We start from the raw sequence: 26,205 nt of genomic DNA, 5'->3' as shown, positions 1-26,205 counted from the left end.
GTGTCTGTCTTTCAAGATTCCCAGCCTTTTTGTCATCCTTGCTTTCAGTGATCCCAGGATGGGGAAAGCCCCCAGCTGTGCACAGAAAGAGACTTTCTTTATCCTTAGTAGCTAGGTGCTTGTGGTTCAGTGACAACCTTTCGATAGAGAAAGGCTGAGTCTCCTAGAAGTAACTTCCTAGCAATGTACATTACCAACCTATTTACACATCTTCCAAGATGAAACTCCAGGCAATATCATGTTATTCACACTTCACAGGATGCTTGGGGATATTATTGTTTTTATTATTGAAAGAATGGAACTAGGGAAGGAAGGAAGGAAGTAATGAAGGAAGGGGGGAGGGAAGAAGAAAAGAAAGAGAGAAAGAAAGGTGGGAGAGAGGGAGGGAGGGAAGATGAAATAGAGCCCAGGTCAAAGGCACTTTCTCTACTACCTCTCTTTAGAGAAAGCATAAAGTATATTCTATTTATAATGTAATGTAATGAGTTAGTTCTGCTCCAGTTGCAATGATCCTCTGAGTCTTGGTTACAACAATCAATAATTCCTTCCTTCATTCATTCAGTGGGTATTTACTGAGTATCTACTATGTGTGGCAACCTGGAACATACTGGGAATGCAGCAGTGAATGAACAGAGAAGATCTTTGCTCTATTGAGTTTACAGACTAATGGGAGAGACATAGAGTAAACAAAGTAAATAATTACATTTCAAGATGGAATCTCTGTAAAGGGTTGCTCAGTTGAATTAAGGTGAAGGATTGCATAAGATGCTATTAAAAGGAGTTGGGTTTTTGAGCACAAGCCACCTGTTCTCCTTGCTTGGCCCTGCAATAAACCTGTCTCTGCTCAAAAAAACAAGGAAAAAGAAAAGATGCTATTAAGAAACAGGCCTGGGCTTCCCTGGTGGCGCAGTGGTTGAGAGTCCGCCTGCCGATGCAGGGGACACAGGTTCGCGCCCTGGTCTGGGAAGATCCCACATGCCGCGGAGTGGCTGGGCCCGTGAGCCATGGCCGATGAGCCTGCGTGTCCAGAGCCTGTGCTCCACAACGGGCGAGGCCACAACAGTGAGAGGCCTGCATACCGCAAAAAAAAAAAAAAAGGAAAAGAAACAGGCCTATATATGATGCTTCATTGTGAGTTCTGGGAGGAAGCAGAGGCTCTAAATTTTAACCAGGATCCCCTGGTATATAGAGAAGTAAGGAAACGAAAGATGCAATGACAACAGTCTTTGCCTACTGTACATTTTTGTGTCAATTTGCTAATAAATTAAATGCTGGTGTTAAAACAACAGAAAAGATAATTATAGACTGTGATAATTGCCATAAAGGCAATCAACATGGTAACACAATAGGAAATAAATGACTGAGGAATATCTATTTTAGATAAGAATGAGTATGTACACACTGTACTCAGTTTCCCCTATTGGTAATATGACTAAAAGTACATTTGTCATAACTAATTAACCAATATTGACACATTCTTATGAATTAAAGTTCTTACTTTATTCAGATTACTTTATTTTTAACCTAATATCCTTTTTCCATTCAAGGATCCCATCCAGGATACCACATAGCATTCAGCTGTCATGTCTCTTTAGGTTCTTGGCTGTGAGTTTCTTAGACTTTCCTTGTTTTTAATAACCTTGACAGTTTTGAGAAGTTCTGGTCAGGTATTTTGTAGAGTGTCCTTCAAATTGAATTTGTCTGACAGTTAGACAAGGGGTTATGAGTTTGGGGTAGAAAGACACGGAGGTAAAGCATCATTCTCAAAACATCATGTCAAGGGTACATACTGAAAACATGACTTCACTATTGACGTTGACTTTGATCACCTGACAGAGGTAGTGTTTGTCAGGTTCTCTAGTGTAAACTTACCCTTTTTTCTCCCTTTCCAAATTGTATTTTTTGGAAGGAAGTCACCACTTAAGTTCACACTTAAGGAATAGGGAGTTATTCTCCCCCAAATTGAGAGGGAAGTATCTACTACTTGGAATTCTACTGTATGGGAGATTTGTCTATTCTCCCCCTTTAATTTTATTCAATTATGTATTTGTATCAGCAACTAATTATGAATATTTATTTTGTCCTTTAGGTCATAATCCATGTACTGCTTTATATTTTTACACTGTGAATATTCTTATTTATTACAGGTAAGAATAGGGGGAAGATAAAAGAAAGGAAGGAATGGAGAAATGGGGAATGGTAGGAAGCAAGAAAAGAGATGAATAATAATGAAGAGACTTCTTGGCTCTGTCTTTTGAGCATACATCCATTTCAGAGAAGAGATGCAGGTCAAAAATTAGACTAAGTGTTCAGGCACTGAGCTCCTCCCCCTCTCTTCTGATTTCATCCCATATCCAACATCAGATATAGTATGAGATCTTGAGACCTAACTGTGGAAAAGGGCATGCTCCTCTCTTTAAGGATCTTATAGTCCAGAGTGGGTAACATACATGATAACAAACCACCATGATTCGATGCAACAAAGGCTAAACTGAAACATGCATGAAGTACTGTGAGAGGCATGGTGGGGAGTGAATTACAGTCTGGGGTAACCAAGCAAGGCTTCACAGAAGATGTGGCATTGGAGCAGCTGAGGAAGCATGAGCTGGAGTTTTCTAGGAAAATAATTGGAGAAGCACACTCCAGAGAGAGAGATTGACATTTGGACTGCTGTGAGGAACTAACAGAATTGCTTATTTTACCATTAGGGGAAAAAGTATATTTATTTTCCCAAGGCCTCAAGATTACAAGGAATGAAATAATCAGGATACTAGGGCTTTGTAAGACATGAGAAAGAGGGAAAAGAATATAGACTGTACAGTCTTATAAATGAGTTGTGTCCGTGCATGAAACAAGAAAATATCTCTGAACTATTGGCCCCAATATTTGAGAACTGGCATACTTTATTTAGATGTGTGCTAAATCTTTGTTTCCAGTTGTTATCAGAGTTCTCTTTGTTAGAGTTAATTTAATACAAATTCAACTTTATTCTTGAGTCGGATAATTATGGCTTACGGTGACACAGTGCCATCAGAGAATTATTATAACATGTCCACATATATATCCCTAAAGGTTCTAACTCCATTTAATAAGCCTCAGGGTAACGAATCCAGGGAGTGGATAATCACTGAACTGAAGCCCTTGTCTCCTGACAAATCTCCTGCTCCAATGTCAACCTTCAAAACTCCAGCTTCCATTTCTGGTTCTTGTCCAGGTTTTGAAACTAATTATTTCTTTTATTTACTTTTTTTTTTAACACCCATGGCCTTTGGTTGTTCCCTTTACCAGCTTCATTCATTAAAATGAGTGAAAACAGGCAATGCTATACTTTCAGATGACTCACCCCTGATCATCAAAGTAGAGACTTTGCATGTGTACAGTACTTTTCCATAAGCAAGGTTCTTCCAAGAATATTATCATTTTTATCCTCTTAACAGAATCCCTATGAAATGGACATTATAATACACATTTGTCAAATTGAGAAATGGAGCATCAAGACACTTAAGGGATTAGTCCAAGGTCACCCAGCTAGTAAGAGACAGGAGTAGAATACCAACTTAAATGTTCTGATTCAGTCCAGCTCACAATGAAGGCAGCATACAAATTCCCAAAATGATGTTTCAGTATATTGTGTGGTTCTAAATATGAAACTCGATGATCTACTCTGTCATCTACATTATGAAAACTTGGATTCCACATTTTAATTCGTCCATTTCCTCTCAACAGAATTGCGCAGATTTGCATGAATATCAACCCAGCAGACAGTAAAAAAATCAACCTAATTACTGTAAGCAAATGCTGGCATTTTGCCATCAGTTGTCTGTCATAGATAGAGGACCCTTTAAGATCATCTAACCCAACCTCCTAATTTTTACAAAAAAAAAAAAAAGTGGAAAGGACTCTCAGAATGTTACAAGACTAATTAATGACAACACCAGACCTAGAACCCAAGCCAACCCGGTCATCAGCCCAGTACTCTTTCCAAGTGATCACATGAAACAAACGAACAAGACAATTTCCCACAGCCTGCTGTCTAAAACATGCTATCATGGTTATCAACCTTCAGATTCTAGCTCAGAAATTGGTCTCAGAAATAATAATAATATCTTACAATTGTACGGCAAGTTTCCATTTACAAAATGTTTTCAGGTGCACTCGATCCTCAAGACCAAAATGTTCCTCGTTTGCTATTATATTATCCTCATTTGGCAAATGGGGAGTACACCTAGGTTCTGTGAGTTTGAGTGACTTGCCCAAGGTCTTCTGATGGCAAGTATATGCTCTTTCTAGTTTTTTATGCTTTCTTTTCAGTAAACTAGTAATAGGAATATTAGGGAAGATTGCATATCCAAATAGGTAAGTTGCCTTGCCCAGGAATTTAAGTTTATGTCTAAATTTGAATTTGGCATCATTATTTTCATTATAAATATAATCCATAATTATTAAAGAAAGTGTTTAAGGGGATAAAAATTAAAAGTTCTTAAAAATCACATTTATTCCCACTACTAAAGAAAAACTGTTATTAACATTTTGTTAAATTTCCATTTGATCTCTTGTTTAGCATGTTTTTAATGTACCTGTAGTCATACATTATCCTCTTTCACTCAAAGTTATATTCATTTCCTATGTCATTACAGACCTATTGTAGACATAGTTTTTGATAACTAAGATTCTATCACGTTCTTAAGAAATTATTTGTTCAAGGGATTATGGCTAATGCTTTTTTTAAAAAAATTACCTCTTAGAGATAGATCCTAAAGTATGTGGTACCTAGGAGTTAAAATAGCCCAACTACGGGAGTGAATGGAAATATAGATGAAAGAAGGGAAGCCAGGAGTTGATGACTGCTGAAGCTGAGTGATGGGCACCCAGGGATTCATTGAACTCTTCTTGCCACTTGGGTATTTTGACATTACCCACAATAAAAAGGTTTTTTTAAAGAAAACATCTTACCATGTTGCAGGGAAAAGTGGGGGCATCAGAGGATGGTAATGTCCCGGGTCTCCGGCGAGTCCTGGGACGGCCGCCAAGTGTGGATTCTTGGCTTTGCACAGGAAAGAATTCAAGAGTGAGGCATAGTAAAGTGAAAGCAGGTTTATTTAGAGAGCTATAGATTCCATAGACAGAATGTGGTCCATCTCAGAATGTGAGAGCGGCCCTGGAAGAAACACACTCCCCATACAGGGTGTGGGCCATTTCAGAAGGCGAGAGGCCCCGAAATATGGTGTAGTTAGTTTTTATGGGCTAAGTAAGTTTGTAGGCTAATGAGTAGAAGGAGATTATTCCAACTATTTGGGGGAAGGGGTGAAGATTTCCAGGAACTGAGTCACCACCTACTTTTTGGCCTTTTATGGTCGGCCTCGGAACTGTCATGACGCCTGTGGGTGTGTCATTTAGCATATGCTGATGTATTACAATGAGCATATAATGAGGCTCAAGGTCTAGTGGAAGTCGACTTGTCTGCCATCTTGGACCTAGTTGGTTCTAACCAGTTTATGTTTTGTCCTCAATGGCCATGTCATCCTTTTAAGGATTGTGCCCTGCCCCCTTTCTGTCTCAAGCATGTGATTGTAAAAGTGTGTTGTAGATTTAGATTGTCATTCTCAATTCATTACTCTCTCCCTCTGCCACATAACCTGGCTGTACCCTAGAGGAGGCAGAGTAAATTGGCGGGCTCCATCGACGTCGGTCTTGGTCATGTGACTCTCTCTGACCAATGGAATGTTAGCACACATGATGGAGCACAGATTTCAGACATGCCTGCTTGATTTGACTAACCCCTTACCTTCCTGTATCACAATGAGGAAACCATGCCCCAGGAAGCATGACCCTTCAGTTTGGTCCCAAAACAAGACATGTGCAGAAGACCTAATCACAATCTGAAGCCTGAAGCCAAGTCTATCCAACCTTCACCCTGAAGCAGAGCTGCCCAAGCTGGCACACAATCACCTGCACAATTTTTTTAAGTAGATAAATAAATTCATGCTTATAAGTCACTAGGTTTGGGATTGGTTTGCTATACAACATCTTTGCAGCAATCGCTGATTAACACAGAGTCAAACCATTCTCCCCAAACTAAACATTTTAGGTATTTCCAGTTTTTTAATAATACAAATAGGGTACATGTTTTCGTACATAAAATTGCTCCACTTTTTCTGATCATTAAGTTCAGATATGCTGTTATGATGCTGTTTATGTGGGTAGGTTGAGAAAGTTTTATTTGTGAATATTTTTCTAAAAAGGAAAAATATGAAAAGAATTAGAACAAACTCATGCTTTGTTTCTTAATGTCAGAAAGATTGTAAATATAATTTTATTTTCTTTCTTGACATTCAAAAAGATTCTTTCCTCTTTCTCATGGAACTTGATAAAACTAGCTCATCTGTAATGTTTCTCAAGTTCTGTCTCTTTCTTCCCACATTCCAAGAACAAAAAAAGTACAGAGGCCTGACTGTGTAGTAGCAGCATCCCATGTTGATGTGGGTGGGCTTCATTGCAAATAAAAGGGCCCTTTTGTTTGATTTTCTAGAGACTGATCAATCTTAATGGATATATGTCATATGTTCCGTTTACAAAAACTGAAACTGAATCAGTGAATCCCACCTAGATCCATTTTCCACCTGGAAAATTCAGGAATATGTGGCTAACTGCTAAATGGGCCAAAAGGTATTATAGTATCTATGGGCAACGGAACCCAGTGTCCAATGTTGCAACAACTTGTGAATAATTCTTTGGAGAGAAACTCTGTGACCTCCTCTGAGTCATCACTCTGCTGAGAACTCTAATTGTTCTCATGAAAATTCCAACTATGTTTTGTTACTGTATCTAAAATAAGGAGGGAGTAGAGTAGGGAGAGGGGAAGGAGAAGAGAGAAGGGAAAGAGGAAGAGGAAGGGGAAGGAGATAAGGAGGAGTTGTTCCTGGAGGTCAGGGAAATTATATATATTCTTTCAATACTTAATGCAATAGTTGCTAGAGAAGAAGGAGAAGGAAGAAAATGAGGAGTGAAGATGGGGGGGGAGGGGGAGGAGATGAAGGAAAAAAAGGCAAAGTTGAAGAAGGAGCTGTTCCTGGACGTTAGAGTTAGGGTTAGGGACCAAACTGTGCGTGTGCGTGTGCATAATATCAAACACATAATTGCTAGACAAAAATGTTAAATCACAGAGGAGTCTGTCTGGCTTCTCACTCTTCCAATTAATAATATGCACCTGGAACCAAGTTGGTTCCTCTGCAATGCTACTTTACAACGGCGATGCTCAAAGCGCAGTTCCCAAGGCCAGGAGCATCCACATCACCTGGAAACCTGTTACAAAGGCAAATTCTCAGGCCCTACCTCAGACCTACTTAATCAGAAACTGGAGAAGGTGCGGTCCAGCAACCTGAGTTTTAACAAGCCTTCCATGTGATTCTGATACCTAATAAAGTTTAAGATCCACTGCTCTAGAAAGTAGCCCAGCTGGGACATGATCAACATTCACAGCTATCCCCCAATTTTTACCATCCATTCTCCGTCCTCATTCTCTTCCGGGAGACTAGGGTTGGCATGGTTACTATCACCGCAAGTGTCAGTAATTTCTCTGGTTATTAGAGTCAAAGTGTGGGAAATTCTCTTACCACCACTACCCCTTTACATTGTGGTCTCAATGTCAGTTCCATTTTCAGCAATAAGTGATATTTCAAAACAAAAATGTGATATTCAGATACGCTCCACATGTGTTCCACACAGTGGCCGATCTGGCACCTGAAAAGCGATTTATCTGTTAGTTCAGTTCTCAAAGTCTTTAGTATGCTGTTTGGAATCATTTCCACTAGTATGTGGCTCAGGGGTGAGCCCAGGAGTTCATAAACAACCTTATCAGGTCATTTTCCTAAGTTCCTCCCTCTCCAAAATCTCCTTGGTATTTTCCAGTTCCCTAAGGTTCTCCTATTTGGGTCAGAAAGCTGAGGCTTTATTTACCCTACGCTGAAGGGAGTTTCCCTCGACAGCACCCAAGTCTGAGTCCAAGCAGCAGGAAGACGGGAGAGAAGAAATCGACAGGGGTTCACCTACCTTCTAGGACAACAGGTCCTTTGATTGGAGAAGAAAGTACCCTCCCTCGGTGTTCTAGGTGCCTGTGGTTCCCGCTGCTGCCATTGTCACCACCAGCAGGTCCCTTCTCACTCTTCAAGTCTGCACCAGATGGTTTCTCTTGGAGCCCTGTCTATCCTTGTCAAAACCCACTTCTGGGTTTCAGGCTGCCTTGAGTCCAGGCCAAGGAATACCGGAGAGGGAACAAAATGCGATAAAACAGCCACCAGTTGAGTAGTACTTTTTTTTTTTTTTTTTTTTTTTTTGCGGTACGTGGGCCTCTCACAGTTGTGGCTTCTCCCGTTGCGGAGCACAGGCTCCGGACGCGCAAGCTCAGCGGCTATGGCTCACGGGCCCAGCTGCTCCGAAGCATGTGGGATCTTCCCGGCCCGGGGCACAAACACGCGTCCCCTGCAGCGGCAGGCGGACTCTCAACCACTGCGCCACCAGGGAAGCCCAAGTTAGGTAGTACTTAATTCTGGTCTTCTTCCCCAAACTGCCTGCGACTGTTTGCTTTTCAGAGTCCCCAAATGGCTGCTCCTTGCATTTTGTCCAAGTTTTATATCCACATTCGGTGGGAGGGATGGGGTAGATGATGCTTACTTTATTTTGCCCAGAACCAGAACCAATCTAGATATTCCTTTTTTATTGAACTAAAAGCTATCTCTCCATAATTTCTTATTTTTAGTTTTTGTTTTACATCCTGGCGTCTCACAAAATAAAGCTTACTTTCCCCCCGCTCAAATCCCTATATCTTCAAGTTTCCTCTTCTCAAAGCTAAAATTAAAAGTGTAATGGTTTTATAAAACTTAGATTTCTTATTTTAGGGTAAATAAAGTCGAACCACAGATGGACTTGGTAGGTACAACTTGTGGGGTATCCAACTTCATTTGCTTTTTTGATCTCCATTTGAAATTGAAAAGTAGACATTGCACAAAGTTTCTTTTCTATCATAAGGTATATCAGGATTGGCAGAACTCTTGCATCTGGAGATAACCTTTGTCCCCCACGACCCGGCCACTGCAAATCTGCTCCTTATCTTGGTTTCAAGATGAACCCCAAGACCATCCACTGTGGTCTCAGTCTTACTCCACATAAGTTCTGCAGCAGCTCTGGTCTCTGGTTCCTGGTCTTCTGGAGAAAAAGATAGTTTGCATTCTTTACGGATTTTGGCAACTCTCTATTGACCTTATATTGACTTTTCCCTCTATTGAAAGCTTCAATGGCTCTGAGCTCGAGAAAATCCAGTTCAGAACCCTGATGTGTTCAATTTGCCTGAAACATATGTACTAACCGGTTTCTTTTTTTTAAGCTGTTCTAATTTTTACAGTAATTTGACATGTTCATCTTTGGCTCTTCTGCAGCATCTACACCTAACCTGCCTAGGTTTTCTCTTGCTTATTATGCTCTCATTAAGTGATGCCATTTTCCCATGAAGTTTACTTCTGTTAAAATCTCTCCTCTCACTAAGAGCAGTCCCCTGTTTTTTCTGTTTCAAAGTTCCGCTCCTTTGGGGGACAGTTCCTCTAGGTTCCTGTTTATTATCTCCACTTCTCAGGTCAGTTGCCTGCTTAAACGCTCATATATCATCTAGCACAAAGAGGAGACTCAAAAATATTTGTTGAACAAAAATCTACTGTGAGCCTCATGAATGACCAAGGCTTTCCAGTCTAAAGTAGTTCTTCCCATATCATTAGACCTTCTTTGATGTCTCATTATTTATATGCCCAGGAAGATTGATTTAAATTAAGTCAACAAATATCCATTAACTACATGTGTAGAATTTTTAAAAAAAAGTTCACCATTGTGTTTGATTTCAGTCACACATGTAGTCTAATAATTTTTAAGTACATAATATTATCTATAATATGAGACAGAATACCATAAGGAAGGTTTATATAAGTTTAAAGAAAAGCCTGTTCCTGATTATGCTATTAGGAAAGACTTTATGGAGAAAATGGAACAGGATAGAAAGCCCAGAGATAAACCCACACACATATGGTCACCTTATCTTTGATAAAGGAGGCAGGAATGTACAGTGGAGAAAGGACAGCCTCTTCAATAAGTGGTGCTGGGAAAACTGGACAGCTACATGTAAAAGTATGGGATTAGAACACTCCCTAACACCATACACAAAAATAAGCTCAAAATGGATTAAAGACCTAAATGTGAGACCAGACGGTATAAAACTCCTAGAGGAAAACATAGGGAGAACTCTCTCTGACATAAATCGCAGTAATATCTTTTCTGATCCATCTCTCAGAATAATGGAAATAAAAACAAAAATGAATAAACGGGACCTAATTAAACTCAAAAGCTTTTGCACAGCAAAGCAAAGCATAAAAAACAAAACGAAAAGACAGCTCACAGATTGGGAGAAAATATTTGCAAATGATGTGACTGACGAGGGATTAGTCTCCAAAATTTACAAACAGCTCATGAGGCTTAATATCATCAAAACAAACAACCGAATCAAAAAATGGGCAGAAGAGCTAAACAGACGTTTAACCAAAGAAGACATGCAGATGCCAAGAGGCACATGAAAAGATGCTCAACATCGCTAATTATTACAGAAATGCAATTATTACAGAAATCGCTAATTATTACAGAATTATTACAGAAATGCAACATCGCTAATTATTACAGAAATGCTCAACATCGCTAATTATTACAGAAATTATTACAGAAATACAAAACTACAATGAGATATCACCTCACACCAGTCAGAATGGCCATCATCAAAAAATCCACAAACAATAAATGCTGGAGAGGGTGTGGAGAGAAGGGAACCCTCCTACACTGTTGGTGGGAGTGTAAACTGGTACAGCCACTATGGAGAACAGTCTGGAGGTTCCTTAAAAAACTAAAAACAGAGCTACCCTCTGACCCTGCAATCCCACTTCTGAGCATATATCCGGAGAAAAACATGGTCTGAAAGGATACATGCAAACCAATGTTCATCGCAGCACTGTTTACAATGGCCAAAACGTGGAAGCAACCTTAATGTCCATCAATAGAGGAACGGATAAAGAAGATGTGGTATATATGTACAATTGAGTATTACTCATCCATTAAAAGGAATGAAATAATGTCATTTGCAGCAACATGGATGGACCTAGAGATTGTCATACTGTGGAAAGTAAGTCAGACAGAGAAAGAGAAATATTGTATGATATCCCTTCTATGCAGAAGCTAAAAAGAAATGATACAAATGAACTTATTTACAAAACAGAAACAGGTTCACAGACTTAGAGAACAAACTTACGGTTACCAGGGGGTAAGGGTGGGGGGAAGGGATAGTTAGGGAGTTTAGGATTGACATGTACACACTGCTGTATTTAAAATGGATAACCAACAAGGACCTACTCTATAGCACAAGGAACTCTGCTCAATGTTATGTGGCAGCCTGGATGGGAGTGGAGTTTGGGGGAGAATGGTTACATGTATATGTATGGCTGAGTTGCTTTGCTGTGCACCTGAAACTTTCACAACATTGTTAATTGGCTATATTCCAATATAAAATAAAAAGTTTAAAAAAAAATAAAGTTCCCCAAATGAGTTCACTGTGTGGCAAAAAAAAAAAAAAAAGAAAGAAAGAAAGAAAGAAATAGCTTCTGGGGAAGAAGAAATACAATCCTGCAGCCTGTGGAACAAAAACCAAATTCACAGAAAGATACACAAGATGAAAAGGCAGAGGGCTATGTACCAGATGAAGGAACAAGATAAAACCCCAGAAAAACAACTAAATGAAGTGGAGATAGGCAACCTTCCAGAAAAAGAATTCAGAATACTGATAGTGAAGATGATCCAGGACCTCAGAAAAAGAATGGAGGCAAAGATCGAGACGATGCAAGAAATGTGTAACAAAGACCTAGAAGAATTAAAGAACAAACAAACAGAGATGAACAATACAATAACTGAAATGAAAACTACACTAGAAGGAATCAATAGCAGAATAACTGACGCAGAAGAATGGATAAGTGACCTGGAAGACATAATGGTGGAATTCACTGCCGCGGAACAGAATAAAGAAAAAAGAATGAAAAGCAATGAAGACAGCCTAAGAGACCTCTGGGGCAACATTAAACACAACAACATTCGCATTATAGGGGTCCCAGAAGGAGAAGAGAGAGAGAAAGGACCAGAGAAAATATTTGAAGAGATTATAGCCAGAAACTTCCCTAACATGGGAAAGGAAATAGCCACCCAAGTCCAGGAAGTGCAGTGACTCCCATACAGGTTAAACATGCTGAGACACATAGTAATCAAATTGGCAAAAATTAAAGACAAAGAAAAATTATTGAAAGCAGCAAGGGAAAAATGACAAATAACATACAAGGGAACTCCCATAAGGTTAACAGCTGACTTCTCAGCAGAAACTCTACAAGTCAGAAGGGTGTGGCATGATATACTTAAAGTGATGAAAGGGAAGAGTCTACAACCAAGGCTACTCTACTCGGCAAGGATCTCATTCAGATTCGAAGGAGAAATCAAAAGCTTTACAGACAAGCAAAAGCTAAGAGAATTCAGCACCACAAGACCAGCTCTACAACAAATGCTAAAGGAACTTCTCTAAGTGGGAAAAACAAGAGAAGAAAAGGACCTACAAAAACAAACCCAAAACAATTAGGAAAATGGTCATAGGAACATACATATCGATAATTACCTTAAACGTGAATGGATTAAATGCTCCAACCAAGAGACACAGGCTCGCTGAATGGATACCAAAAAAAAGACCCATATATATGCTGTCTACAGGAGATCCACTTCAGACCTAGGGACACATACAGACTGAAAGTGAGGGGATGGAAAAAGATATTCCATGCAAATGGAAATCAAAACAAAGCTGGAGTAGCAAAACTCATATCAGATAAAATAGACTTTAAAATAAAGAATGTTACAAGAGGGAGCTTCCCTGGTGGCGCAGTGGTTGAGAGTCTGCCTGCCGATGCAGGGGACATGGGTTCGTGCCCCGGTCCGGGAAGATCCCACATGCTGTGGAGCGGCTGGGCCCATGAGCCATGGCCGCTGAGCCTGTGTGTTCGGAGCCTGTGCTCTGCAACGGGAGAGGCCGCAACAGTGAGAGGCCCACATACCTCAAAAAAAAAAAAAAAAGTTACAAGAGACAAGGAAGGACACTACATAATGATCAGGGGATCAATCAAAGAAGAAGATATAACAATTATAAATATATATGCCCCCAACATAGGAGTACCTCAATACATAAGGCAACTGCTAACAGCTATAAAAGAGGAAATCGACAGTAACCCAATAATAGTGGGGGACTTTAACACCTCAATTACACCAATGGACAGATCATCCAAAATGAAAATAAATAAGGAAACACAAGCTTTAAATGACACAATAGACCAGATAGATTTCATTGACATTTATAGGACATTCCATCCAAAAACAGCAGATTACACTTTCTTCTCAAGTGCGCACGGAACATTCTCCAGGATAGATCACATCTTGGGTCACAAATCAAGCCTCAGTAAATTTAAGAAAATTGAAATCATATAAAAAATATTTTCTGACCACAGCGCTATGAGATTAGAAATGAATTACAGGGAAAAAAACGTAAAAAACACAAACACATGGAGGCTAAACAATACATTACTAAATAACTAAGAGATCACTGAAGAAATCAAAGCGGAAATCAAAAAATACCTAGAGACAAATGACAATGAAAACATGATGATCCAAAACCTATGGGACGCAGCAAAAGCAGTTCTAAGAGGGAAGCTTATAGCTATACAAGCCTACTTCAAGAAACAAGGAAAATCTCAAATAAACAATGTAACCTTATGCCTGAAGGAACTAGAGAAAGAAGAACAAATGAAACCCAAAGTTAGCAGAAGGAAAGAAATCATAAAGATCAGAGCAGAAATAAATGAAATAGAAACAAAGAAAACAATATCAAAGATCAATAAAACCAAAAGCTGGTTCTTTGAGAAGATAACCAAAATTGATAAACCATTAGCCAGACTCATCAAGCAAAAGAGGGAGAGGACTCAAATCAATAAAATTACAAATGAAAAAGGAGACGTTACAACAGACACCACAGAAATACAAAGCATCCTAAGAGACTACTACAAGCAACACTATGCCAATAAAATGGACAACCTGGAAGAAATGGACAAATTCTTAGAAAGGTATAACCTACCAAGACTGAACCAAGAAGAAATAGAAAATATGAACAGACCAATCACAAGTAATGAAATTGAAACTGTGACTTAAAATATTCCAACAAACAAACATCCAGGACCAGATGGCTTCACAGGTGAATTCTATCAAACATTTAGAGAAGAGCTAACACACATCCTTCTCAAACTCTTACAAAAAATTGCAGAGGAAGGAACACTCCCAAACTCATTCTATGAGGCCACCATCACCCTGATACCAAAACCAGACAAAGATACTACAAAAAAAGAAAATTACAGACCAATATCACTCATGAATATAGATGCAAAAATCCTCAACAAAATACTAGCAAACAGAATCCAACAACACATTAAAAGGATCATACACCATGATCAAGTGGGATTTATCCCAGGGATACAAGGATTCTTCAATACACACAAATCAATCAATGTGACACACCATATTAACAAATTGAAGAAGAAAAACCATATGATCCTCTCAATAGATGCAGAAAAAGCTTTTGACAAAATTCAACACCCATTTATGATAAAAACTCTCCAGAAAGTGGGCATACAGGGAACCTCCCTCAACATAATAAAGGCCATATACAACAGACTCACAGCAAACATCATTCTCAATGGTGAAAAACTGAAACCATTTCCTCTAAGATCAGGAAGAAGACAAGGATGTCCACTCTCACCACTATTATTCAACATAGTTTTGGAACTCCTAGCCACGACAATCAGAGAGAAAAAGAAATAAAAGGAATACAAATTAGAAAAGAAGAAGTAAAACTGTCACTGTTTAGAGATGACATGATACTATACATAGAGAATCCTAAAAATTGCCACCAGAAAACTACTAGAGCTAATCTGTGAATTTGGTAAATTTGCAGGATACAAAATTAATGCACAGAAATCTCTTGCATTCCTATACACTAATGATGAAAATTCTGAAAGAGAAATTAAGGAAACACTCCCATTTACCACTGCAACACAAAGAATAAAATACCGAGGAATAAACCTACCTAGGGAGACAAAAGACCTGTATGCAGAAAACGATAAGACACTGATGAAAGAAATTAAAGATGATACCAACAGATGGAGAGATATACCATATCCTTGGATTGGAAGAATCAATATTGTGAAAATGACTATACTACCCAAAACAATATACAGATTCAATGCAATTCCTATCAAATTACCAATGGCATTTTTTATGGAACTAGAACAAAAAAATCTTAAAATTTGTATGGAGACACAAAAGACCCAGAATAGCCAAAGCAGTCTTGAGGGGAAAAAAAAGGAGCTGGAGGAATCAGATTCCCTGACTTCAGACTATACTACAGAGCTACAGTAATCAAGACAATATGGTACTGGCACAAAAACAGAAACATAGATCAATGGAAAAAGATAGAAAGCCCAGAGATAAACCCATGCACCTATGGTCAACTAATCTATGACAAAGGAGGCAAGGATATACAATGGAGAAAAGACAGTCCCTTCAATAAGTGGTGCTGGGAAAACTGGACAGCTACATGTAAAAGAATGAAATTAGAACACTCCCTAACACCAAACACAAAAATAAACTCAAAATGGATTAGACACCTAAATGTAAGACCAGACACTATAAAACTCTTAGAGAAAAACATAGGCAGAAAACTCTTTGACATAAATCATACCAACATCTTTATTGATCCACCTCTTAGAGTAATGGAAATAAAAACAAAAGTAAACAAATGGGACCTAATGAAACTTAAAAGCTTTTGCACAGCAAAGGAAACCATAAACAAGACCAAAAGACAACCCTCAGAATGGGAGAAAATATTTGCAAATGAATCAATGGACAAAGGATTAATCTCCAAAATATATAAACAGCTCATGCAGCTCAATATTAAAGAAACAAACAACGCAATCCAAAAATGGGCAGAAGACCTAAATAGACATTTCTCCAAAGAAGAAATACAGATGGCCAAGAAGCACATGAAAAGTTGCTCAACATCACTAATCATTAGAAAAATGCAAATCAAAACTACAATGAGGTACCACCTCACACCAGTTAGAATAGGCATCATCAGAAAATCTACAAACAACAAATGCTGGAGAGGGTGTGGAGAAAATGGAACCATCTTGCACTGTTGGTGGGAATGTAAGCTGATACAGCCACTATGGAGAACAGTATGGAGGTTCCTTAAAAAACTAAAAATAGAATTACCATATGATCCAGCAATCCCATTACTGGGCATATACCCAGAGAAAACCATAATTCAAAAAGACACATGCACCCTAATGTTCATTGCAGCACTATTTACAATAGTCAGGTCATGGAAGCAACTTAAATGCCCATCGACAGACGAATGGATAAAGAAGATGTGGTACATGTATACAATGGAATATTACTCAGACATAAAAAGGAACGAAACTGGCTCATTTGTAGACACGTGGATGGATCTAGAGACTGTCATACCGAGTGAAGTAAGTCAGAAAGAGAAAAACAAATATCGTATATTAACGCATATATGTGGAACCTAGAAAAATGGTACAGATGAACCAGTTTGCAGGGCAGAAGTTGAGACAGAGATATAGAGAACAAATGTATGGTCATGAAGGGGGAAAGCCGCGGTGGGGTAGGGATGGTGGTGTGATGAATTGGGCGATTGGGATTGACATGTATACACTGATGTGTATAAAATTGATGACTAATAAGAAATGTATAAAAAAGTAAATAAAATAAAAATTTAAAAAAAAAGTGTGGGACACGTAGCCAAGGCTCAGATACATGTGCTGGTGTATAGTCAGATGATTACAGGGAGAAGTAACATGGGTATTGGGGTTTGTAGGCACAAGCAGAATCTGAAATAAGTTTAGAAGGGAATATTCAAGGTTTTTTACATCTTGCTCTTAAAAATATATTCATTTCTTGAGAAATTGAAGAAGTTTTCTTGTCTTTTTCCATTAATAATCAAAATAAGATTATATTTATATATATTTTTTTATATAGGCCATGAATTTAAACTGCAGTGAGTTAGCTGTCTTTTTTGATAAACTGAATAATCTGTTGTAACTTGTCTGGTGTTCTGTTAATTTGGTGTGAAGACAGTCTTCTGTTCTTTCGTTTACAGGGTCCTTTTAATTTTGTGGCTTCCCTGGAAGTAATTCTTTTTTTTTTTTTTTTTTTGCTAAAAGGTAACAGAGTTACAAGTGCAAAACATTTATTTAATTTGTTTAGATTTATTAAACCATGCCCGTTCTCTAGGCCTTTGGGGGCATGATCTAGATAAGAACATATGGCATAATTTATTATTTTCTCAACTCTAGTTATGTGGTAAAGCATTGTTTAACTGTCAATGAGAAAATCTCATATTGCTCTCCTTGGAAAAGTGATTTTTTGGATAATGTTCAATTAAATTTAATAAAGGAACATTTTATTTTCTTTTAAAAACAAATCTAGAAACAATAAATGCTAGAAAGGGTGTGGTGAAAAGCAAACCCTCCTGCACTGTTGGTGGGAATGTAAATTGATAGAACCACTATGGAGAACAGTATGGAGGTTCCTTAAAAAACTAAAAATAGAACTACCATATGACACAGCAATCCCACTACTGGGCATATACCCTGAGAGAACCATAATTCAAAAAGATATATGTAAAACAATGTTCATTGCAGCACTATTTACAATAGTCAGGACATGGAAGCAGCCTAAATGTCCATCAACAGATGGCACATATATACAATGGAATATTACTCAGCCATAAAAAGAAACAAAACTTAGTTATTTGTAGTGAGGTGGATGGTCCGTCATACAGAGTGAAGTAAGTCAGCATGAGAGAATGGACTTGAGGACACGAGGTGGTGGGGCAGGGGGAAGGTGGGGGGAAGTGAGAGTAGCATCGACACATATACACTACTGAATGTAAAATAGATAGCGAGTGGGAAGCAGCTGCATAGCACAGGGAGATCAGCTCGGTGCTCTGGGATGACCTGGAGGGGTGGGATAGGGAGGGTGGGAGGGAGGCTCAAGAGGGAGGGGATATGGGGACATACATACGCATATGACTGATTCACTTTGTTGTACAACAGAAACTAACACAGTATTGTGAAGCAATTATATTCCAATAAAGATCTAAAAAAAAAAAAAGTAAACCCAAAAAAGAAAAGGAAAGTAGTATTTGGAGAATTAATGGAAAGAAACAAAGTATCACTGGTTCAAAACATTTTCATTGATATCCTATCTTCCTTGATGCTACCATTAAATTTTTATTTGTAATTAAAAATAGCAATTTTTAATTACTTAATATTTATTCCTAGTTTTTTTCCATCTCCATGTGAATAAAAGTATTCCATATTACGTGCAAAAAAAAAAAAAAAAGGAAATAGTTTCTGGGAATTCCCTGGCAGTCCAGTGGTTAGGACCTGGTGCTTTCACTGCTGAGGACCTGGGTTCAATCCCTGGTCAGGGAACTAAGATACCACAAGCTGCACGGCCAAAAATAATCACTATCATCATCATCATCATCCCTTTCCCAGACTGTGTAAATGATGAGGGGAATAGTTCCCAATGCCCCAAGCCTCGCTCTGCAATGCTCAGAGAGTCAAAAAGAAATAAGGGGAGCAATGACACTGTAAGCTCCCCCTTCTCTTACCAGTTCAGTAATAGACAAATGTGCAACAAAACTGGCTTTCTGCTTTTACCTTCCAATGCCATGATCTACCCCAACAAACCATCATATTTCCTCACCTCTAACTGACAGCCAAACACATACTCATACAGGAGAGATGTCCCTGCAACCTGTTCTTACTGTCAAGGCCTGGTCAGCACAGAGCTGCCCCTTCTGGGATCCATGGCAGGAGTGGGGGGCCTGCATGTTCTCTTACTCATTCTTTTTTTTTTTAATTTCATTAATAGCTTTTTAATATGATTTTTTAATTTATTTATTTATTTTATTTATTTATTTTTGGCTGTGTTGGGTCTCTGTTGCTGCGCGGACTTCTTCTAGTTGAGGCGAGAGGGGTCTACTCTTCGTTGCAGTGCGCGGGCTTCCCATTGCGGTGGCTTTTCTTGTTGCAGAGCATGGGCTCTAGGGTGCGCAGGCTTTAGTAGTTGTGGCATGCGGGCTCAGTAGTTGTGGCTCACGGGCTCTAGAGTGCAGGCTCAGTAGCTGTGGCGCACGGGCTTAGTTGCTCCACGGCATGTGGGATCTTCCCAGACCAGGACTCAAACCTGTGTCCCCTGCATTGGCAGGCGGATTCTTAACCACTGCACCACCAGGGAAGCCCTCTTACTCCTTCTTGATTCTCCTTTTAATGGCCCTTCATAGTTTCACCTAGTAAATCTTTTTTCACCTTTAAATAAATAGTATAGGGATGTCCCTGGCAGTCCAGTGGTTAAGACTCCGCACTTCCACTGTAGGGGCATGGGTTCCCTACTTGGTTTGGGAACTAAGATCCCACATGCCCCACAGTGCAGCCAAAAAAAAAAAAAAAAAAGTATACAAAACAAACACTTAAACTTTAAAATATTTTCTCATTATACTATCAAAAATCATTTTGGACACCCCCAATGGTTACCACATACCACATGTGGTAGGCTGAAAAATGGTCCCCCAAGTCCTAATCCCCAGAAACTATATGTTACTTTATATGGTAAAAGGGACTTTGCAGATGAGATTAAGGGTCCTGAGATGAGGAGATTATCCTGGATTATGCAGTTGCCCCCACTGTTATCACAGATTATTTATAAGGAGGAAGGAGGGTGGGAGAGAAAAATGTGACAACAGAAGGAGGGTGAGAGAGGGAGAGTTTGGGAGATGCTATGCCGCTGGCTTTGAAGATGGAGGATGAGGCCATAAGCCAAGGAATGCAAGCAACCTCTAGAAACTAAAAAAAGGAAGAAAACAGATCCTCGCCTAGTGCTTCCAGAAGGAACACAGTACTACAACCCATTTTATTTATTTATTTATTTTTTATTTTTTTTTGCGGTATGCGGGCCTCTCCCGTTGCGGAGCACAGGCTCCGGACGCGCAGGCTCAGCGGCCATGGCTCATGGGCCCAGCCGCTCCACGGCATGTGAGATCTTCCCGGACCGGGGCACAAACCCGTGTCCCCTGTATCGGCAGGCGGACTCTCAACCACTCCGCCACCAGGGAAGCCCTACAACCCATTTTAGACTCTGACCTCCACAACTATAAGAGAATAAATTTGTGTTGTTTTAATCCACTAAGTTTGTGGTAATTTGTTACCGTAGCAATAGTAAACTAATATACTACCATTCAGCACTTAACTCATACCTAATAAACTACCCCCGTCCTGCTCAAGACACTTTACATAACAGATTCTTAACTTTTTACATAATAGACTCTAAAATATATTATTAGCTGTTGGAGGCTGTCATTGAAAGGACATGATCAGGACTTCCCTGGTGGTCCAGTGGTAAAGAATCCACCTTCCAGTGCAGGGGATGAGGGTTCAATCCCTGGTCGGGGAACTAAGATCCCACATGCCAAGGGGAAACTAACTCCTTATGCTACAACTACTGAGCTTGTGCACCTCAACAAGAGAGCCCGCCGCAAACTACAGAGCCCATGTGCCCTGGAGCCCACGCCACAACTAGAGAGAGAAAACTCGCACGCCACAATGAAAGATCCCGCATGCCTCAGTGAAGATCCCAAGGGCCACAACTAAGACCCGAGACAGTCAAAAGAAAAAAAAAAAGAAAGAAAAGATAAATAAGTAAATAATTAAAAAAGACATGATCATCCATGGAGCCATGAGCTGGACCCTGGCAATTGGATACTACACACCGCCTCCTCTGTCCTGGTAATGTACACTTTGCCCACCATGCCCACAGTGGGAGCTATTTTCAAGGACAAGAGAGTAGGATGTTGTTGAGACCACCTGGACAGTATACGTGACTGGCCCTGTTCTGGGCTCCATATAAACTTTTACGATTCTGGCAGGCGGGTAAGGAGATCTACTTGCTTGCGGCTGCCCAAGACAAGCCCGTATGTAAGTTCTCTTGCTCTGTAGGTACTTCCTACCACCTACCAATCTGGAGTGGCTGCCTCTTTCTTCAGTCTCTCCTTGCCCTCTGTGTATGGGGGGCCAGTGTGGGAACCAGCATGAGCACGGGCCATTTATTTATCTTGTTAATGAGAGAACCGGCAGGATGTTAAGGCTGGTTCAAAAGAGTTATAAGAAACTATGAACTATAACTAGTGTGGAAGAGAATGCTGGAGGGGGCTTCCCTGGTGGTGCAGTGGTTAAGAATCCGCCTGCCAATGCAGTGGACACAGGTTCGAGCCCTGGTCCGGGAAGATCCCACGTGCCGCGGAGCAATGAACCACAACTACTAAGCCCGTGAGCCACAACCACTGAAGCCCACACCCCTAGAGCCCATGCTCCGCATTGAGAAGCCACCACAATGAGCAGACTGAGCACCGCAACAAAGAGTACCCCCCGCTCACCGCAACTAGAGAAAACCCTCGTGCAGCAACAAAGACCCAACTCAGCCAAAAATAAATAAATAAATGAATAAATAAATAAATTTGTTTTTTAAAAAAAGAATGCTGGAGTAAGACTCAAATGTTAAATATCATACCAGTTAATATCCGGCAAGGCAATAAAACTGTCCCCTTTGGGATTATCTTTTCTATCAAAATGAAATCATCTCAACTGGACAAAATTAATTTGCAATTTAGCAATCTTCTACAAATTAACATCTAACTTTACTGAGTCTGGTACCTCACTAATAGTAAATACTAAGTCAAATAAAGTTGCCTCCCCTAGAACTTCAAATTATCCTGAAGCAGGCTTGTTAGACAATGTTCTTGTTATAACATAGAAGGGGCGCACAATAACCTTTTTTCCTTATTTCTCAGTTTTGTACAATTTTTCTAAACACACTTGTCCCAGTTACCTATTAGTGAGTAATAAACTACTCCAAAATTTTGTGGTTTAAAACCACAACCATTTGATTATAATACCACAATTTTATGGGTCAGGTATCTGGGAAAGGCTCAGCTGAGTGATTCTTCTGCTTCACATCGTGTTGAATGGGGTCACTCGATGACATTCAGTTGCTAGCTGAGCTGGTCTGGACAGCTTCATTCACATGTCTGGTGTGGCTGGTAAGCTGGGTATAGCTGGACCCCTCTTCCTCTTCACGTAGTCTCGGGGCCTTTCCACATGACCTCTTCAGCAAGGTAACTGGACATCTTACATGGACTTACACAGTCAATCTTCTTAAAGACTAGACACAGAACTGGCATAGCATCACCACCCCCCGCCCCCTGCTCCATTGGTCAAAGCCATCATAATCCAGTCCAGATTCAAGGAATAATGGAAGTAGAACCCACCTCTTGATGAGAGAACAAAGAATTTGTAGCCTTGTTTAATCTACCACAAGTTTCATCTTATACATTTTTATTTTCATTATATTGCTAACGCTTTTGTCTAAAGTCTGCTGCACCAAGAGTTCCCATAGCTTTCTGGGATGTCCGTCACAACTTTGTTGGCTACATGAGAAATGACCCTCTGGGCAGCCCACCATTCTTTTTCTCCCTCTCTATAACCCTTTGCAAGCACTCATGGACAATATCTTAAAGCTGCGGTATGCAAAGTGTAGTCCTAGAACCAATAGCATCAGCATCACCTGGGAACTTGGCATAAATGCAATTCTTAGGTCCCACTTCAGACCTACTGAACCAGAAACACCAGGGATGGGGCCCAGCAGTCTGTTGGAACAAGCCCTCTTGGCGAGGCTGGGAACCACGGTTGTAGAGCTGTACATTACTTAATGAAAATTAATACAACATCTGAAACTAGTCTCACAAGAAAGTACATTTTACGTTCTTTTACCATGGTCTAAAAAAAGAGAAGCATGTAGAGAATCTGTAAATACCACAGTGGATTATTTACAGCCTCTGGAGAAAGGACAGACAATACCAAAGCACAGTGGCTTTCACTAACTGATGTTCTCTCTCAGCTGTGAAAAGCCTTTTCCATATACCCAGGCTCACAGGAAAGACTTTTCTTCCACCCACTCGAGGGACACTCTCCAGGGGCCTCATATCTTATTTCTACAGAATTACTTGTGAAAAGAATTTGTATCCTCTCCATCTTAATAAGGGGCCTATTACACAGCTCAAAAAAATACATTATTCACCTAAAGGGACTCTCATTAATCCCCCTCAAAGACAGTTGGTGCATGGGAAAAACAGGTAATTTTATTGATTGTCTATATGACACCTTGTTTTCTGTTTCCTTCTCTGCTCTGTATTTTCTTTCCTTATCTTTTCTTTAAAATTATCCTACAGTTCATTTATATTCAAGCTTTCCTATTTTCTTATATAAACTGCTTTAGCTGTATCCTAAAAGTCTTTATATGTTAATAAGTTTATCATTCAGTTCTAAATATTTTCTGCTTCCCATTATGTTTTCTCAAGTAGTCCATTAATCAGAGGCACGGAGTTTTTTTTGTTTTGTTTTGTTTTAATTTCTGATCTCTAACATAATGATCAGAAAACAGGATCTGCAACATCAGGAATCAGCAAACTCTTTGTGTAAAGGGCCAGACAGTAAATATTTCAGGCTTCGCTAGCCAAATGGCCTCCATTGTAAGTATACAACTCGGCCTTGGTTACCCTAAAGCAACCAAAGACGATACGCAAAAAAATGAGGGTGGTTGTATTCCAACAAAACTTTACTTACAAAAACAGGCAGCTGGCCAGATTCGGCTGTGGGTCACAACTTGCCAACCCTTGGCCTACGTGGCACCAGTTCTTTGGTCATTGTGCTGTTACCCGTACTACATGAGGTTTTGTAATGTTCCATGCATGCTTGAAAGCTAATTATCATCTTACCCTTGGCCTGTTCCACTTTAAGCTTTAGGCCTGGCCCATGCAAACATTCGCTTTTGTAAAACCGGCACAGTGATTAAGAGATTGGATTTTTGGAATCAGAGAGAACTGGTTGCCACTTTCCACTGGGTGGTTTAGGATAGATGAATTAACATCTCTAATCCTCAGGTTCCACATCTATAGGGAAAATAACAGTACCTACCTCACAGGGTTGGCATAAGGCAGACTTCAGTCATTAGTAGAAGTAGTATTAGAATCATCACTGAACCACTACTCTGTGAGGCAGGTTTCATTAAACCCATTTTACAAAGAAATTAAGCCTCAGACGTATTTAGATAACCTGCTCCACATCTGACAGCCAGTGACAAAGTACTGATTCCCACCCATAACTTCTAGTTCCAAATCCAAAGTTTCCACTACTCAGACTCTGATTAATCAATCTGGTCATACTAACATGTAAGGAATTTATGCCACTCCTAGGCGAGGCTGCATTTTAAGACACCGCGAGAAAGGAGTTGCGAAATCCACTCCTCAATTCTTCGAATTAATTCTTTGTGGTCCAAGTTTAGTCCTTATGGGGAAAGAAAGAGTTCTCCAGGGCCGAAAGGGCATGCAAGGTGCTAGCGGAGGTAAACCCCCCAAACAGACTTCTGGAGGCAGGCTGCCGAGGCTTACACCCAGGACAAACGTTTTTCTGGGCTTGATCCTCTAAGCAGGTGGTGTCACCCAGCGGCGCACTCAGCCTCGATGACCTTGCTGCCCACGGCTGTGCTGCCCTTCTTGGCTCTCCCACTTCACCTGCCTGGAGCGCCTGGGACCTAAAAATACCTCCCTGGTGGAACCTCCCGGAACATGCATTCGGCTTTATTTTTTTTAATCGCCCTCATCACTTTGAGACACACAAATCACAACCCTGACCCGCTGTCGACTCAGCGGGTGACGTGCCGCTGAAAGCGGCGACGAATTCTGCCCATTTCAATGACCTGAACTTTTATTTTTTCCCCTCCACTCGGCGCATTATCGTATGTCGTGAGGAGTGCCAAGCAAAACCCGCGAAGACCGTGTTGGACGCTGGCAAAACAGTCTAGGAATCTCCATTTCTCCCAGTCCAGGCTAATCCCGGGACTCTTCAAAGCCTTACCCTGTGACAATCACAAGGCTTTTCTCCGCCCCGTCGGTGACGGAAAACTCGTGACTCGAAACTGAGCGCCGGGCGGGCACACAGAAGCCAGGGGCGGAGCTACAAGTCCAGATCGCGAGGAAGCCCCCGACGGGCGGCGCGTGCGCAGTGTCTCGCCATGGGACCTCCTTCCCGCCGCTGAAACTAGGAAGCGGGACGCCAAATCTGTCCCCGCGCAGCCGCCGCCGCCGGGCGCCGAACGGGGCGGCCGCCCTCCCCGAGGCGCGCCTGCGCACGTTCCCACGCACGCTCCGGCGTACGGCGGCGGCCAGGGGTCGCGAGCCGGTGGAGGACCCGCGCGCGGAGGAGCCCGCAGAGTCAGCGCTTCTTCCCTCCCTCCCCTATTCCCCTCCCCGCTCCCTCCCCCCCCCAAGAATGTTCCGCTACGAGGTGAGTTGTTTCGACCGGAAGTGACCCCTCCCTCCCTCCCTCCCGCACGCGCCCCTCTTTCTCCCTCACCCTCCGCGCGTCTGTCCAGCGCTCTTGGGGGGAGGGGGCGGGCGGCGGGACCCGCGGGACCGAACGGAGTGCGTTGGGTCTGGGGTCGCGGGTTTAATCCGAGGGCTGTGAGCTGGCTTCGGGGGGCGGGACTGTCCTATCAGTTGCCACTGAGGAGAGCTGACCTATGTTTTGGGGTGGGGAGGGCCCCTTACGTGCCTTAACCAGACCACCCCCCACCCCCGGAGGAGTGAGGAGTAGAGAGCGTTGCACCCACCCTCGGTGGCTCTTGAGGAAGCTTCACCCGAGAAAGCCCAGAGACGCGTTTCCCGCCCTGGACCCGGAACCATCTCCTCTCCAATTACTTATACACACCCCCTTACAAACCGGCGACCGTCAGGTCCCGGGGGCCTGGACTCGCCCTTTGACTGGGGCCAAAGACCGTTTACTAAAGAGGACTCCGAGTTGGGAAGGGGCGTGTCCAGCAGAAGTTCCTTCTGGGCGAGTGGAGGGGGACGTG

The 26,205-nt window shown here is 41.1% G+C and overlaps 1 protein-coding gene across 1 annotated transcript in view; it reads left to right on the top strand.

Moving 5' to 3' along the window:
* Positions 1–24,641: 24,641 nt before the first annotated feature.
* PATL1 (PAT1 homolog 1, processing body mRNA decay factor) overlaps positions 24,642–26,205 on the top strand; it is a gene marked incomplete at its 5' end in the record, with an annotated part of 36,061 nt that continues 34,497 nt past the window's right edge. The window contains 2 exon segments of the mRNA XM_082844072.1: positions 24,642–24,696; positions 25,293–25,564. Coding sequence (XP_082700198.1) covers positions 24,642–24,696; positions 25,293–25,564 — 327 coding nt within the window.

This window comes from Leucopleurus acutus (genome assembly GCF_964270905.1).
Source record: "Leucopleurus acutus genome assembly, chromosome: 8".
Lineage (NCBI taxonomy): Eukaryota > Metazoa > Chordata > Mammalia > Artiodactyla > Delphinidae > Leucopleurus > Leucopleurus acutus.
This window is presented reverse-complemented; position numbering and strand designations above follow the sequence as displayed.